We start from the raw sequence: 19,105 nt of genomic DNA on the forward strand, positions 1-19,105 counted from the left end.
AATTTAAGGTCACAAAAATTATGGTTATATAAAAAAATACAAAGCACTGCAGCAATTTTTAAAGTAGTTCTATATTAATAAATACGTATAAGTACATAAGTGATAATAGTATTATATTAATTTAGCCCACAGACTGGCAACAGGCCAAAAACTTGTGTCATTTATAAGACCTAAACGTATTTTGCTACATATAAATAAAATAATTTCAACTCACATTTGTAAAGCTGGAATTGTTATTACATTTATATTATTACACTAGCTGAGCCCAGCGGTTTCAGCCGCGTTCATTTATGAAAAAAACGTACTAAAATAATACACGTCTTATAGCCTTTCTCAATAGAGTGGTTCTCCAACACAACTTTTTCTATTCCAACTAGTGCTTCCTGAGATTATCGCGTTCAAAAAACAAACAAACTAAGCTTTATAAAATTAAGTGTATATTTATAATTACACGCTACAAAATAAAGTTGCTTCTCGCTGTCTGTATGCTTAGATCTTTAAAACTACGCAAGGTATTTTGATGCGATTTTCTGTAGTAAATAGAGTGATTTCAGAGGAAGGTTTATATGTATAATACAAGCATAATATAGTAGAGGAACACTGATAATCAGTAGACGGGTGCAAAACCCGTGCAAAGTCGGGGTGGGTCGCTTGTATTTGATATAAAATAGAAAAGTAAGGAGCATTAGCTAAATTAGTTGAAAACAACTGCCACGTTAGATTAATTCCGTTTTACTTAGCCTTGTACGGTCTTAAGTAATTTTTATTTAATTCTATTCTAATCTTCCACCATCTCTTGGACTTTTATTTGATTTTCTAGATTATTATTACAACATATTCTTTCTTTAATAGTAGTAGATACCTGCAAATTTGAATATAATTTAAATGAAAAATCTTGCTACGTATTTGTAATTAATATACGCGCTTGATGCATGCTAGTACGGCGGGTAATGCGATTTGAAGCCTCACATAAACTGTCTAATTTATTTATTTACTAGCTGTGCGCGCGACTTCGTCCGCGTGGGATTTAACAAAAAAAATTATTGTTCAGTTCGCAGTTATAAAGTGAATAAATTTCTAAAATAAAAATAATCTAAGTTACTCCTTATTACATCAGCTCAGTCATTTCAGAGATTAGCCGGAATAAACAGAAAGACAGACGGACAAAAATTATAAAAAAACGTTATTTTGGTATATGTACCGACGTAATATTCGACGTAATATATATGTTCGGGGATAACTTCGTCGTTTATGAATCGATTTTGATAAGTTTTTTTGTTAGAAAGAAGATATCCCTGACGTGGTACCACGATAAGGATACCAGGATCTGATGATGGGATCCTAGAGAAATCGAGGGAAACTCTCGAAAATCTGCGTAACTTTTTACTGGATGTACCGATTTTGATGATTTTTAATATAATCGAAAGCCGATGTTTATTTATCATGTGGTCATATTTAAATTTCATCGAGATCTGATTACAACTTTTGGAGTAATCTTTGATAATGCGTATGTACTTGACTTTTTTTTGTCTACCTACGTTGTATTACTTGTCGATATTATTGAAGCCGGTTTTTCTTCGTTTGCCTGCAAACACAATTATTATTTTATTGAAGACTACATTCTAAATGTACAATTATATTAAAGCAAAAACGACATGTAAAGTTATCTTGTTAGTGTAAAAATATTAAAAAAAAACTTAGTCAAACAGTAATATATTAAGAATAAAATAATATCAAGATTAATGTGCAAAAATAACTTTTATAAGATTTAATTAAGCTAGTATTAGACCATCGTTTAATTTACTAGAATAATCTAAACTAAAATTAAACTAAACTAAAACCAGACAAGATACATCGATTTGAATTAATTAGTAAGACCAAAAATGATCAAATCAAATCAAACAATATTAAACTTACTAAGTCAAACCAAATTAAATTAATAAACAAGAGAACCAACCAACAATCCAACAACCAAATTAACCAAAATTTAATCAGTAGATACATAAAATTAAATTTTCATAAATTGAGTCACACCATATGAAACAAAATAATTACAATTAAGATATAATAGATAAAAAAATTACAAATTGAAATTAGATTTAAAAGTCGAAACTAACAAGAACAAATTTAATCAAAATTAAGTCAAATAAAGTCAGATCGAATTAAATCAATTAATTATCTTTTATCTATATAAATAAAAATGAATGTTGCTAAGCGCATAACTCGAGAAGGGCTCGAACAATCCGGCTAATTTATTTTTTCCTTAAGGCCCACGGAAGGTTTTAATATTACAAAAAAAATAAAAATGTCATCGCTCGGAAACGTTACATTTATTTAATTTGTACTATTAACTATTGACAGAACAAAGTATGTCCGGGCAGTTAGTATCCTAATAAAGTGATCCGTATATCACCCACTTCCAAGCAAACAAACGTAAATGCTATTTTGTTTTATTAATGCATTTTAAATATTTATATATAAAATCTTTTCAACGTTTATTCCGTTACATTACAAAAGCCGGATTTCGTCTACTTTGGGAACGTACGATACGCCAAATTTGTTCGTATAATGGCGTGACATACGCACCCTCCGCGAATACAGTATCGGAGTAGGTAAACAATATTTAAATTCTTCAGTCAACGATATAAGGAATAACAAAAACGAACTATGTCCTTATTTTAAATTTAGTATTCAAATATTTCATGCAATGGTCTTTGTGTGGTATGCCTCCTAGATAGTTCGACCGATTTTTATGAAATTTAATTATATTTGTCACATTCTTTCAGTATATAGTATAGTAAATACAAGCGAGGTTCATTCAATTAAACTATATGTTCTATTTACCGTTTCTTAAGTTGTATATAATTTCTAAGTTACGTATATAAATCAGTGAAATGGAATTAGGGAGTAGTTTAGACACAAAATATGTTTATAGCTAAACTTAAACTTAATTTAAGACCTCTCAAGACTTGTTATTATATTATTTTTATTTATTAGTAAAACAATATACTTGAAAAATCAGCAGTAACTTTTTATGCTTGTATATTCTTTAGAAGTAACTGAAAGTTACTGCTATAAAGACATTTCAGGTTTTAATGTTTGATAGTTGCAAACATTTCAATAAATATAAATAGAAAAAGGAATAGTACCTTACGTTCCAGTTTTTTGTCTCGGAAGATAAGCGTGAACGGTTTGCAGTGTTCCGCGCGGAGACGGTCGATTGAACGCGCATCAATTGCTTTCATCAAGTACTCGTTCACTTCATCCTCTGGATTTTTATTTTCATTGTTTGCATCGGAACCGATCCTAAAGAAACAAAAAACATTGAAAATCTTTATTAATAAAAAGAAACGCTGAAAATGGACGCACATATCTGCAACAAAACAACTCGATTAGTGAAAGGGCTGGTGCCCAAAAATGGTATAAGATACCTGTACTATAAGTCACCGGGTCCTGGCGCCCAAAGTTATATACAGGATAAGAAGTACAGAACTGAGTCAAATGGATGTCTCCATTCGTAGCCTCGTAGTTGGTGTTATATAGAAGGTTATTTTATAAAGTAAGGATATGTGCCAACAAGGACTAAATACGTCAATAAGAAAATGGAGGAAAAAAATACATACAAAAGAAAATTATAGAACTATCCATAAAAGTGAGTCAGCTGATTAATGAATACGGAGGTTTTCAGTATCGTTATAGGTAAGTTTAAAGATTGAGCCAGTTGGTAATGGTGAATTTACATTTGAGTCTAGGAAGGTGATGATAAAAATCATGGGTATACGAGAGTTAATGTACTTTAATTTTTGAAGTACGTCAAGTAAATATTATTAAGGGTTACATGCGGGGCGGCTGGTGCAGTGCACTTTCACGAAAATTACATAGGGAGACATTCGAGAGGATACATTCCACGCAAAGCGGAAAACTAAAAAATGTTGATGTTTCTGTTTTTACCCGCCAACCTGCATTTGAGCAGCGTGGTGAATTAAGCTCTTGGACCCTTCTCTTACATGATAAAAAAAGCCTATGCCCCGCAGTGGGATATTACAGGCTGAATCGAAAGTGTCGAGTAACCAGAACCTCCTACTGTAAGTGCCAATATTAGGTATTTCAAAGTTATTTTGAAATAAACAAGATAAAAAAGTGTTTACTTGATGAAATGAGCTTTGTATATAAAATTTCAAATTTTAAAAATATCATATTTTTAAAATTTGAAATTTTATACTTTTTTTTTAGAATAACATGCATTTAAATATTTTTAAATATTTTCTTTAAAACATCGACCACTTTAATTTTTTTTCTTAAAATAGATAATAACTAATAATAAGCTGTGTGGTTACGGCAGTAAAGAATATAGCCACCCCCCTATCTTCCCGTGGGTGTCGTAAGAGGCGACTAAGAGATAACACAGTTCCACTACCACCTTGGAACTTAAAAGGCCGACCGATGGCGGGATAACCATCCAACTGCTGGCTCGGAAACAAACAGGTCGAAGACGGACAGCAGCATCCTCTGTGCGACAAAGCCAGCCCTGCGGTCACCAACCCGCCTGCCCAGTGGGACTATGGGCAACATGAAATCACGCCATTTTTGGCGCGAACTTGTGGAGGCCTATGTAGTAGTGAACTGCGATAGGCTGAAGTGATGATGATAAGCTATATGCTTATAAATTATTAAAAAAAAATATTTTAGTTTTTAAGTATACGAAAACTAAGGAAAATATAATATTTGTTTCGTATTTTCAAAAAATTATTTATAGAGAATTATTTATAGTTACAATTAAATCATATACACTCATTTATTATTAATTACAATTTTGGTTGCGATAAATATAAAAACGATAAAAGATAACCTATTTAAGGGTTCAATTTACATGTAATATGTAAGCTAAAATTGTATACATATCGAAAATTATTTATAAGAAAATTTTGTTTCATGAAAATGCATTTATAAACTTCGGGAATATTAAAGTACTTTCCTTTCATTAAAATCGCTTTAACAACATCGTGGTAAGACGTCATTAATACGATAGGTACCGGAAATTACCATATTTATTAAAAACATACCTTTTAAACACCTACTTTCGCACTTATCAAGCGGTTTTAACGATCAAAATGAGTAGGTACAATCTTTGAAATATTGTTAATTACATTTCACTACATTAAATTTCAGAGTGCGTTAAAAGTGTTCGTCGTCATCAGATATTATTACATGAACGTAGCCAGCTGAAGATAAAACACAAAAATCGGTTTGAGCGATTGATAGTTTCTATACATATTATAGAAATTTTATTTTACGAATTTTATTGTTAATTTCGTAAAATAAAAATTAAACTGTTTGATGAAATTTTTATTTATTTAAATATATTTTTTTAATCTAGTAGAAAATTTTAAATCAAATGAACCTCAAAAAGGAGAATAAATTACAAACAATTGAATCTCTAGCTAATCTCTTTTTTTTATCAAAATCGCCATTTTTTAAAAATAGTTTCGTATGTCATATTGATAATAGCTGAAACTGACGATACGTGACAAAAAAAAACAAGGTACTATATTTTAAATTCTCAACACAATTTAAACTATGTACTATAGTGTCATTTATAGAATTTATAATATACATATATATGAACATGAGTGTTTCGTTGTTAATTAATATAGAATAATTCCAGTTTCGACCATAGAACATATTTCAGATTGTAAAGAAAAAGAAATTATACAAAAAAAAAAAAAATCGATAAGATTTTTAACAGTTTAATGTTTCAAAAATTTAACTAAGACTTGTTTGGTTATTTTCTACGTAAATTAACTTTATTTGATTACTTTATCATTAAATTCAATAATATGTAAAAGTTTAGCGATTTTATTTATATTTTTAACAGTTTTCTATCATTTTTATTTATTTTTATTTTAAAGATTTTACAAAAACTAATAACTATTTAGCATTAAGCGTTTGATAGTTCGCAAGATATGACTATGTCTGTCAGATTAGCTATACTTACGTACAAGATAATTGTAATAACATCGCGTTACAAATATTCAAAGTTATCTAGGCGTGCAATACTGTGTGCATTAAGTTTATAGAAAAAGTAACTAAGATGCATGGCATGCTGTTTGTCAGATCGATTTATACTTCAATTTGTGTTTTTATCTAATACCCTTATCTAATTCCCCTTCGTTACCACTGATAATCTTGTTAATTATCTATAGTTAATAAAATTATCCTAGTAACTATTAGATAATGTAAAACATTAATTGTAAAGTTTTTCATTGTAATTTTGTACCAAATCATCATCATCATCATTGGCCTTAATCCGTCTATTGCAGATGATTAAGACAGTGTCAGAAAGACACTGTGTTTCCTAGGACACTCTTCAGTAAAACGCAGAGTTGCCTTAGCTCTGCGCCACCCTCTCGACCTCACTGGCTAGGCCCACAGGAACGACGAGTCTATACGTGTGGAGCCAGTTCGGCTGCAGGAGCCTTTCGCATTTTAGAGTTATGCCACGAATGCTTGACGGAGACCCCATTCCGAGTTTCAATTAAAGTTTTCCTTCTCCGGGACCCTGATGAATTTGGGCCAGGTTTATCCTTCGGTCGCCTTTTATGACCCCCACGGGAAGAAAAAGGTTGGAGCTATTCTACTCAGCCGACACCACACGGCATTTTGACAAAAAATACTAAAGAATTGAAAATTGGCATATTCTACTATATTGACTATAAGTAACGATTGTTTTATTAAGGGTATATGATAACAACAGGGACCGAGAGCCTAACCTGTTCTCCGAGTTACGGTGGAAAGACTTCCCCAAGAACAGATATCTAAACCGGAAAGAAATATTTGTACAAATACAAATATCTATCCCGAGCGAGAATCGAACCCGCAAACCGCTGGTGTTTAGGCGCGTAGGTATGTATGGCACACGCTCCACCACACCAGAGCGGTTATAGCAATTCAGTGTAATTTATTAACTATCGGATTGCAAAATACAAAGGAGAAGAAGGAATACTTATATATACGTAAATTACACAGTACTGTCCTGTGGGGATCGCCGACGTTGCATTGTCCTTTCATTTTGCGTTTTCTTTTCAATCCTCTGACTGTTACAAACGTAATTCGTATATCCATATATTTTCACAATAAAAAACTTTCTATCGCGTATAATTTTATATTTTAAAATGGAAACGCTAACAACAAAATTGTCTTAAGTTTTGTAATATTGGTATCTAATTATGTACACTAGAAAAATGCCAAATGTAAGCAATCTTTCGCTTATATTTTATGTAGGTACATATATTTTTATGTCTCTGCTCCGCCTGCATTAAAGTTAATGACTATGGTTGCGTCGAAATGCCCTTTAATTACGGCACTCAAAATAATGTCATTTACTCTTGACTACATGAGTATAATTCTACACCAAAATTCCAGGTTAATGGAGCCGCCGTTTAAATGTAACTAGAAGCTGCTACGCCGTTGTACTGTAACCGAATTAAATTGCTTCGTTGAGGCTTCTCTTTTACACTAGAAATGAAGCTTAGTCTCATTCTACTGAGGAAAGTTATCCTCTCTTACGAAAAATGGGGCTTAAACCGTACGTAGTTCCACTGCGGCTTGGCGGTTTTATTTTTAACTAAGATATAATTATCGCTATGAGTTATCATAAGCAACATCTTCCTATCATTTTTAAATTTCAGTCTAACTACTGTTTCGAGGTACCATAAGATCTTCATCATGATATGTGAAACCCTAAGAACACGCAACCGTCAGCGCTCACGGCAAATGTGTTTTGTAAGTGTAACAATCTATTATTGAGAATACATGGTTTCAACAAAAGAAGTTTATAAAGTTTAGTCGTTTTAATAAAAAAGGGTATGAGCTATACATACGAGTATATAGTATTACACTACGGATCATAGGAAAGAAGCCATAAATTTCCTTCCACCAATGCATTTCTGAAATTTGAATCTGGTGAAAACCGTACAAGTTTTCTAGTTCGATTCAAAGTGTATATGGATTCAAAGGTATATGAGATACGAAAAATTACAAAAAAAAAAACTTACTTTGAGGAATGCTTTCCGTGCTGTGAACCATGACCCATTACACGCATCTCCTTTGACACGTTGGCATTGAGCGCGAATGAGTGTTGTGGTTTCTTGTCCTGATGACGAAATAACAAAATGAACAATTGATTTTGTACATATAGCACAGTAATAACACTATTTCAAATTATTATTAGTATATTGATGCGGATCTAAATGGCATTATTCCTAGTCGCTGAAGCCGTCGGGTCCTTACAACAGCTTCAAATTTGCTGATAAAGTAATGCGTTGTCTGTTCTTTTAAACAGCTGGAGATGATAATATAACATAAACATAATATATCACAATATGTAACCTAGTAAATGAAAAACATATTTTTACAACACTTGAAAAATAAATAATTTTATTCTATTCGTGACAATTCATCCTAATTTTATTTAAAAAGTGAAAGTATTATTTTACGTCGTTCGGCAAAGCGGAAACCGCTTTTTTATACTAATGAATTGTTGGATCGTATATACCTTTCATATTTTTACCAATTCTAAAATAAAAATTGAAGTTGTACATTTTTTTTTTGTATATTACAATTGTTTTAAGTAGTATAAACATACTTAAGTACGAAAGATTGAGTTGAAAATGTGTTAAAATAAAAATGTGTTAATTTCAATGTCTGATTTTAGTAATCTATAATTTAATAACGTTGTCATTGTCTTTCCTATTCCAAAACTTACAGTTATATGCATTTGATTTAATGAGGAAATCTTCGAGATTATTGTTTATTTAGTATCTATCATTTATAGATTAACAATGATATCGTGTTGAAACTAGCGAAGTGTTAAGATAAGATACATTATATTGTAAAATACAGAGACTAAGATTATTGTACTTTATTTCAACGAAGTAAAGAGGAAAAACAAGAATCAAAACAACACTAAAATATATTAGTCGAAATATTTCTTTTTAAATAAGTTTCTATTTATATATATATTCACCACTTATACAATTCAAGTTAAGAGATATCTTAATTTATTTGACCTTAATTTTGATTTTTGACTGATTTACCTCCATTAATTAGGATCTTTTCAGCTTTATGTTGAGACTTAAGACTGCCTAGTACCACAATGAACTTTAAAGTAATAACTCCTATTCAAACACAAAAAACAACAAACAATTTACACATAATATTAAAAAAATAATAACACTTACTACGCGGCTAGTATCATCGGGCACTATGAGGTAGGTTTCAATGTTATGGTCCTTCAGATAGGCGTTGCGGAGGTCTCCATTTCCAGGTTCGACTTTGTAATCATCACCGAGGCAATTAAGCGTTTCCTTTGTGATATGGACACGTCTGAAAGGAATAATAACATTTGAATTTTTACTCGTAACATGGATAACAGACAGAGGATACAGATAATATTATATATAGAATTTTTTTCCTGTTACTTTTGTCTATAAAATAATCTATAAAATAAATACTAACCCTGCAACACCACCGCTTTCCATGTGATTTGCGAGTGTAACATCGTTGGACCACACATCGAACTGCCACTTGCGCAGGCCGAGCACGACGCAGTGTACGCGTCCAGTGTGAATGCCTACGCGCATGTTTACATTCACTGCCATTACCTCGCGTACGAGCCTGTGAAAAGAATATTTTTAATTATTCAAATATTCGATATAGAAATAAATTTAGACTCATCTTTAACTTGGCTTCATCAATCCCGAATAAAGCTATAGACTGTCAAATACTACATACGGAAAGCCTGAAAGTAGGTTGACTGCGGTTTGTAGCTTAGTCCAACTACGGTAAACCTTCTCATTAAAGGTATTAAGTAGCCGTAATTGTTTGATAGATACATTTTTGACCAACTAGAAACTACAAGGGAGGCAGCGGCGAGCATTTAATACTAGACAACTCACCGTTAAATTATTGCATATGTATACAAAAAAAAAAAACTTACGCAATCGCATCAATCATGTCAAGTCCCATCTCCACACAGCACTTGGCGTGATCATCGCGAGCCTCAGGTAGACCAGATACGCAGTAATAGCAGTCGCCTAACAGCTTAATACGGAGGCAATGATGCTCAGCTGCTAGCCGGTCAAATCTATAGGACACAATAAATAACAGTGATGATTAATTACATCGCAAGTTGAACATATAACTTCCTACAGCATCTGATTATGCGTAAATGAAAACCTTGACTTCATCAGTCAGTTGAAACAAGTCGATTGTTGTTTTAAACTTGTTTGATATATGAAATACACAGGAAACTGTTTTACATATTGCTTACAAAATCGGGACGCAAATAAACTGAAAGAAATAAATGTGACTTAATTGAAATTAAATAATGCGCATATGTGAATTCAAGTCACACAGAGTTATCAGTTGATACATTGTGATCTAGAATGGGCTGAGATGATTGATATTTGGTTACTAAAATTTTTATAAACACCAATGAAGCTTATAAACATTAAAGTAATTACCACCGACGATAATATCGAATGCTATAAGGTTTGTAAAACAAGTCGTTGTTAGTGTCGTAAGCTATGTTACTTTGCTCATCGCTCTAATAATCTGACGTGTGTGAATATTTAACATACAAAATTATCCTGTCGTGGTATTTGTTGCCAAAAACCTCCGAAAAATTTGGACCGCTTTTTACGCAATTGTTTGTTCAAACGTTGTTTTACCATATATGTTATTAACCCCTTTAATCTCCCCCTTATCTTATGAAAAATAGTTGTTGACCGATTCTCAGACCTACCTGACATGCACACATAATTTCATAAAAATCAGTCCATCCGTTGCGGGGGAGTATGGTAACTAACATTGTGACACGAGAATTTTATATATAAGATTAAACAGTGTTAAAATCTCCATCTATTATTCAGGTGATATGATGATAAAAACAATTGTAATTATGGACCTTAATTTTATTATTTGTTTCACAGAATATCTTAGTGTATCGTGAGCGTATATGAACAAGTTGTCTTGGCTGTGTTAAGTACAAGCCCGTTGTCGTGACACCACTTATTTAGTAAATAAAAATCTTGCTGCATTTTTTCCAGTGCGTTTTTTACGTTTGAATCTGCTATTAAGAGGCAAGAATCATCAGCGCACTGATACGATGAAAAAAATTTAAATATATTATTCACGTCATTTATGTACGCTATGAAGTGCAATGGGCCGAGCACCGAACCTTGCGTAGTGCCTTCAGAAACAGATATTACTCTTGGTCTACACTAAACATTTTAGTTATTTGTTATTATATTTAATGAAGCCCGTGACATAAAAGTAGTGAGTGGCTACGTTTAAGTTGAGTAATTAAACTATGGTTACATTGGGTATTTTAATTATATTGTATTGTAACCTTATTGTATACATCATCTTAAAACTTAGCATGTTAAATTGTAGCCTAACTTGGATAATTAAAAATTTAAATCTCATTTAGACTGTATTCAATATTTTTAGTGTGGCAAAACAAATATTTATAATTCAATTTATTACTTTTATTAATTAATTATAACCTCGAGAAGCCGGGATCTGTTAAAAGTTATATGTAAAAATAGTCGAGTCTTTTTAATAAAAGTTAACTAACGAGACGTTGCAATACGAGTATATATCAACGTCGTAATAATACATACCGTAAAGTTATACCGTTTCGCTTTTATAAACTGTATTCCAATTTATTATTTATCTTTACATTCGTCATGTAACCCTACTGTTTTAATCAAGCGTAAAATCTGAGGTGGACGCCGTTAAATGTGCACTAAAGCGTGGTGAAAATTTTACGAGCTAAACGAGGCGAGTATACAGATATCTACAAACGAGCAACAGGTCTTATTATTCTTTACGTAAATGTAAAGGTATAAGGTAATCAGGCTTTTACAATATATTTATAATTGTCTATATATATATATATATATATATATATATATATATATATATATATATATATATATATATACATATACATATACAAGAGTAACATTAAAATAACCGTTTTTTACTAAATGCATACGGATGATAAAAACGGTATATATACCAAAATAACATTTTTTACAATTTTTGTCCATCTGTCTAACGGGACTTTCACTGGCAGATAGCTGATGTAATAAGTAGTAACTTGGGCTACTTTTATTCTTGAAATTTATTTATTTTATAAATCTGCGAACTGAACACTTTTAAATTACAGATTTCTAGACATTGTTGTGGATGAGATAGGTATATATCTAACGAAAATAAAATATTAGCTGATGTAATAAGTAGTAACTTGGGCTACTTTTATTCTTGAAATTTATTTATTTTATAAATCTGCGAACTGAACACTTTTAAATTACAGATTTCTAGACATTGTTGTGGTTGAGATAGGTATATATCTAACGAAAATAAAATATTAGTCTATATGTATAAAAGTTATTGAATTAAATTGAATTTTTATTATATATATAATTATATATATAATTATATATATATAAGGTTTGTAAAAAATAAACATCTCGATATGAACACTCACACTTACGAAAAAAAGGGCGGTCCGAAGTATCACAAAGCCATTAACGGCTTTGTCTTTTTTTAACCGACTTCCAAAAAAGGAGGAGGTTCTCAATTCGACTGTATTTTTTTTTTTTTTTTTTTTTTTTTTTTTTTTTTTTTATGTATGTTACCTCAGAACTTTTGACCGGGTAGACCGATTTCGACCAATTTTGTTTTAATCGAAAGGTGGTGTGTGCCAATTGGTCCCATTTAAATTTATTTGAGATCTAACAACTACTTTTCGAGTTATATCCAATAATGCGTTTTTACTTGACGCTTTTTTCGTCGACCTACGTTGTATTATACCACATAACTTTCTACTGGATGTACCGATTTTGATAATTTTTAATTTAATCGAAAGCTGATGTTTATTATGTGGTCACATATAAATTTTATCGAGATCTGATAACTAGTTTTTGAGTAATCTTTGATAACGCGTAGTTGCTTGACTATTTTTTCGTCGATCTGCGTTGTATTACTTGTCGATGTAATTGAAGTCGGTTTTTTTTCGTTTTTAAGTAATAAATTTTTAGCTTGGCGTTTGAAAATCTGAATATCTAGCGATAACTTAGAGTCATATTTAAATGACAAGCGAATTGTTCTGTAGCACATTATAAACATTATATACAGATGAATTAAGCACCAGTCTCCTTAACAACTGAGTGTGAAATATTATCTTGATAAAATTAATGAGGTTGTAAGTAAAATATAATTTTGATAACGATTGAGTATGTAAAACTGTCGATGCCTATTTAAGATTTCAAACAACTGATACTAACTGTCGCATTCGATATTAAGCAAGTAATATTTACGTAAGAAATAAATAATTTCGTTTGCTCGCAAACAAAAAATACTGACTTCAATTATATCGACAAGTAATACGACGCGGGTAGCCGGTAAAACCGGCAATTAAATACGTATTATTAAATATAACTCAAAAGAACTCGTTAGATCTTTATGAAATGTAAATGGGACCAGATGACAAAAATAACCTTTCGATTAAAAATGAATCATCAAAATCGGTAAATAATGAAATTGAGAACCTCACCTTTTTTTAAGTCGGTTTAAAATGGCGCAGTTGCCAACGTAAAAAGATTTCATGAAGGATCAAAATCGTTCATTAAATTCATTGAAGTTGATGATGAATTTTTATTAAATAATTGATCAATGATAAACATTAAAGGCTACAAATCGGAAACATAACAACAAAACTTATTATTAGAATATATTGTTAAGAATTATAGATTGTCAAGTAGTAAGGGAAGGGAACTTTGAATCGGAGACGGCGAGATTTCTTTAATATTCCTTTCATATATAGACATAGTAATTACATTCAGCCTGTAACATCCCACTGCTGGGCATAGGCCGTTTTCTGGAGTAAGATATAAGAAGGATAGGAGCTTAATCCACCACGCTGCTCCACTGCGGGTTTGCGGATATGTTGATACGCGATCAGGTATTTATGACAACAATCAGGACCGACGGCTTAACGTGCTCTTCGAGGCACGGTGGGGAGACCTACAAGGGCAGACATCTATACCAGAAAGAAATATCGGTATATATACAAAAACCCATCCCGAGCGGAATCGAACCCGCAAACCGTTTTAGGCGACTACTCGCTCCAATAATATTTGTGTTATTATAGGTGTTATAGTCGCCACAAAATAGGAGGCCCGTTTTGACATTTGACAAATACCCTAGAACGTAACTTGGTATGAACCTGTAAGAACCAATATAATAATTATTATTTACATAGTGTTTTTAAAAAATACGTAAAGTTTTTGGTGCATTAGATAATATGATATAATATATTGGGAGTATTCTTTTCGCGCTTACTTTATAATAGCATGCAATTTCTAATTATTAAGAAGCGTCTCAAAAACAGTTACGTTCTAAGTCTTTTTCTTTCTAAATACTATTGTTGTACTATTGCTGTTACTGAATTTCACCAGCTTACGATTAAAATCGAATGATTTTAATCGTAATTAAATATTGTGTCGTGATCTTTACTCAATAAAAAGGAGCTCAAAGCCATAAATAAACTTTTGATTTGGCTAATAAACCACGATAAAATCCAAAAAAAAAAAACGATATAAAATAAAGACAAATTGACCTTTTGTACCATTGTATCAATTTAAATTACCTACAATATTAAAGTTTAAGTTAAATTTGTGATCAAAATTTTAATCAAATGCATTTTACATTACTTAATCAAATCGATCAAATACGCATACAAACTTGAATCGATTTATCGTGAGTATCGAATACCGAGTCGTATGGTTACTTTACTATTTACGACCCGATGACAAATGTCCAAATGGGCCTATTATTTTGTGACGACTTTCATGGAGTCATGGAGGCGATTATTTGTTATTAAGAGATGTACTTGCAATTTAAAATAATTAAAATATTTGTTAAAAATCTAGTTGTCTTCGGTAACTACGCTGCGAATGATTCCTATATATTATTACGAAGGCATAAAAATGAATTACTCGAATCATGTAACCAATTGGATATAAAACGGTTATTACACAGACGATAAAATAAAAAGAAAAAAACCATATATTTTTTATGCACATCGTTGTAAGATAAACATAAAGTTGTTATTTATTTCGAATAAAAAAAAAACATCAATGAACAATGTTTTGTTATTACTACATTCTGGCTGCTTAATATTCTGTTATTAAAGTCGACCGCAAGGTTTTGTCGAATTACTTTACGTTGGCTTTACCTCAAAGCGTTATAACTTTTTGAAGCGTCTGTTCGTTCTTTCGCAAAATAGATTTCTAGAGTCCTTTCCATTAAAATATTATTTTAAGGTGTAATATTAAATTCAACTTAATAAATAACAAAGTTCATCTCATTATCTTTCACAAGATTTATCCTATAACAGTTTAAAAATGTTTTCTGTAATTCGAAACCTTATTGAAACTATCTATAGATTACAACTTATACAAATTTTTGAATCGTTATCTATCGGACACGGTGGCTCATAGAGAAAAAAGAATTTATGTATTTTTTTAAGATAATTTTATGATCGACAATTTTTGTCTGAAGTATTTTTATGATATAACTTACCGTTTTGCTGAAAATCGCAAAACTTATTTTTTTTTACATTTGACCTTGAATAAAAAAAATCCATACAGCGAAAGATGGGGAACTTTCAAATTTTATTTATAATTATATTTTGAACGATTTCACCAATTTTCAGCTTGTTGTAAATTTATGTAGCTTCAAATGTCTAAATTAACCGGACTAATATTAATATTTTAAGGTATTTACGAAAATCGTCTTTATTTTCAAACAAATAAATTCATTACAATTATTTCAAAATATAAAGTGTCTGGCGCCGTTTAGTCGCTTAACTTTTATTTACAGTTAATGTGTGGTAGGAGGACTATGATTTAGGTAGGTCTCTTTTTATGGAAGCCGCACTGTAGTCACGTGTTCATTGGAATTCCATTTTATAACTCTTTTACAGTCCTTCGCTGGACAAAAACCTTTTTATGGTATAAAAGGGAAGAGTTAGATCTTAATCCACCTTTGAGGTTTTTCAGAACTTATGGAAAATAATCTCTTTACAATGCGTGTCAAGCAGCACTGCCTTTGTATCAATCCCTTGGTCAAACGAGTAAGGGTTTCTTAAAGTATAGGTTAAACACTTCGCTAACAAGGCGTTGACAAAAATGATAGTACAATCATTTTCATCGACTCTATATTCTACAAGAATATAATGTCGTGGACAAGATCTATATTTTGAGTAAGTTTCTGTGTTGATAACCGAACGAAGACATCATCATTTTTCGAATTGTGACGACCGAAATTTTTTAAAAGTAATTCTTATATCTTAGTAATTTGTTTATGATTTTGGTATAGTAATACTGTCTGTCTGAGGTTTGCCCTGTTGTAAGGAAACGCACGAGGCGTTCACGAAGAGTAAGTTAGTAGAGCAGTTGGTTATAAGATTACATTTGTGCAAATATTCGTCGTTAGCAGACACCTATAACCGGGAAGTATTTTATGGATTATCAATGCCAATGAAGTACTCGGTAATTTGAAGTTCCATCTTTCATGACACGTATCCGTTAGTTATAATCTATCTCTTTTATTACAACATAGTTTATGATTGCACGGAAGAAATGTTTGATCTCTTCAACGCCTCAAAATCTTCCGTACTGTTTACCAGGATACGTAGCGATATTGGATTACGACCTCGATAATTATCGACACTATTACTCTTTTGCCTTTAGTATGATTGTATGATGAAGTATACTCATCATCATAGGTTTACGCCAGTTCATTATTGAAATAGCGTCATGTAAGGAATATTAGCACTTAATTTATTATATTATATGTCCTCTCGTATATACTCGTAAATTAATAATAAAAATCATTTGTTTCTTGAAGGTTTGATACAATCTAAAATAGAAAATTTCCGTCAAAAATACCTTAATAAAAACAATAAATATACATATTTTTTTTAAAGCAGTCTGTGTTAATTATATTGGGGATGTTTTATTTATAAACTTTACCACGATTCAAAATATATGCTCACATAAAAAGTTATAATGTTACCATCAGTAGCGAAAATGTACATTATTTATCTAAGCCCTCAACATATATATTACTTACTGTACTCTATGTAGGCAATAGTAGCTTTTTCGTTAGAATAAAACGGTAAGTTATTTTAATTTTTTTTTCTGAACATATTTTTTTTTCTATTCTTTTATAGTAGTACTTTAAGTATAGTGTACAACCATGCAAACTTTTGCTTATTACTTTTTATATAAGCAGTTTCCACATTATGGTTACTACACATCCATAAGGCATATTATTTTTGTGCGATTTTTTTTCGCTACTTTTTAATTTGTATTAATTTTTTTGTTGGAAAGGAGATATCCCAAGGGTGGTACCATGATAAGGAAATCAGCATCTGATGATGGCATCCCAGAGAAATCGAGGGGAACCTTCGTAAATCGTAGTGGCAACTGGTGCGTTTGTTTATTTGTTTCTTCTACTTACGTTGTATTACTTGTCAATGTAATTCAAGTTGGTTTCGTTCATTGCTAGCAAACACAATTATTATTGAAAATTATCGGTTTCAAAATTCTCGTTTCGTTAGATATATTCAGAAAGGGAAGGTCATGATACACACAGCGTTATTATTCATGCCATAAAAGCAGAGTAGTAACGCGAAATAGTGTATAAAGGGCCCTCATACATAATGATATTTAAATTTCATATCACGAATATGACAAGATTAGCGCGTGATATCGCATTCGCTGTGAAATTGAAATATTGTATTTGAAGTGACATAAATATGCTAAAATGTCACAGTGTGTACATGTCTTACATTAAATTGTACACACACGAAACCGATATATAATAACTCACCTAGCGAAAAGTTCGTTGAGCAAGCGAACGAGTTCCTCAGCAGTGCACTGGTCTGAAAGAGATGTGAAGCCGCAGATATCCGCAAACAGGATGCTGTAAAAATATGAAATATTAATACAGATAATATAAATATAGATCATACATTTCTATTGGGAAAGTAAATTTGATTAATGTTCGAACTAGACCAAAATTAAATGAATGATTCAAAGAGATGAGATGTTTCCCGGATATTTCGGAAACATGCTGATTACAATGTGAAGGTTGAAGCTAAGATAAATTCAACGGAGCGGGCAAACGTTAACAAATAAAATAGGTGCAAGGGTATCGTTACTTTTTGAAAATTTTTCAGTTTAATTTAATCAAACAAAAAATTAGTCTTTTAAACTTTAAATCATGCGCTTTTTAGCTCGAAAATTTTTTTTTAGAATATAAAGATTACAGTTTATCTTTTTTTTCTCTTTAATATTAATATAGAGTAGAACACAATTGAAAATACTCAATGTAACACTTATTTTTTACTTCAAAACTATAGTTATTGCCCGCGAAGTTTCTGCTGTTGCAAACGTCTATAAGCTATGGTAATCGCTTACCATCAGGTGACCTAGTGATATATATAAAAAATCTATATCTTTTGAAGTTGAAAAACATTTACATTACAATATATTACGTAAAATTTATGAAAATGTTAATAAAAGCAATTATTTTATTTTTGTACTAACCTCACATTCTCGTATCTTTGAATATAAATTTTGTGAAATTGCTCCTGACGAGGTTGGTTGGCAATGTCCGCTTTCATCTCCATGGCGACGTGGCGAGGTAGAACCGAGAGCAGTAATCGTTCCTGAGCGGAATACAAAAATAATATGTTTTAGCGGATTAAATTTTAACATATCCTTTGAGGGAACTGGATATAAGGTTTTTCAGGTAATGACGGGTGTGTTATATATATATATATATGTATGTACCTATGCTGCATGTATTATTTTACAATTTAGTGACATGCTTTATGTTGGTAATAATAATAGAATATTTGCCACACCGATATTTATTCAATTAATTCGAATTATTTGAGGAGGTTAATACGTGGTACCACAATAATAGTAAAATCTCTACTGTACTACAATAGTAGTACAGT

At 31.3% G+C, this 19,105-nt stretch overlaps 1 protein-coding gene across 1 annotated transcript in view; it reads right to left on the minus strand.

Moving 5' to 3' along the window:
• Positions 1 to 19,105, minus strand: part of LOC123668537 (adenylate cyclase type 6-like) — a 143,271-nt gene that overhangs the window by 14,522 nt on the left and 109,644 nt on the right. Inside the window, exons 10-16 of the mRNA XM_045602270.1 lie at positions 18,690 to 18,811; positions 17,971 to 18,063; positions 9,998 to 10,144; positions 9,517 to 9,675; positions 9,240 to 9,384; positions 8,055 to 8,152; positions 3,150 to 3,306 (exon numbers count right to left, since the gene is read on the minus strand). Coding sequence (XP_045458226.1) covers positions 3,150 to 3,306; positions 8,055 to 8,152; positions 9,240 to 9,384; positions 9,517 to 9,675; positions 9,998 to 10,144; positions 17,971 to 18,063; positions 18,690 to 18,811 — 921 coding nt within the window. The remainder of the gene's footprint in view (positions 1 to 3,149; positions 3,307 to 8,054; positions 8,153 to 9,239; positions 9,385 to 9,516; positions 9,676 to 9,997; positions 10,145 to 17,970; positions 18,064 to 18,689; positions 18,812 to 19,105) is intronic.

Source organism: Melitaea cinxia, chromosome Z (assembly GCF_905220565.1).
Source record: "Melitaea cinxia chromosome Z, ilMelCinx1.1, whole genome shotgun sequence".
Classification (NCBI taxonomy): Eukaryota; Metazoa; Arthropoda; class Insecta; order Lepidoptera; family Nymphalidae; genus Melitaea; species Melitaea cinxia.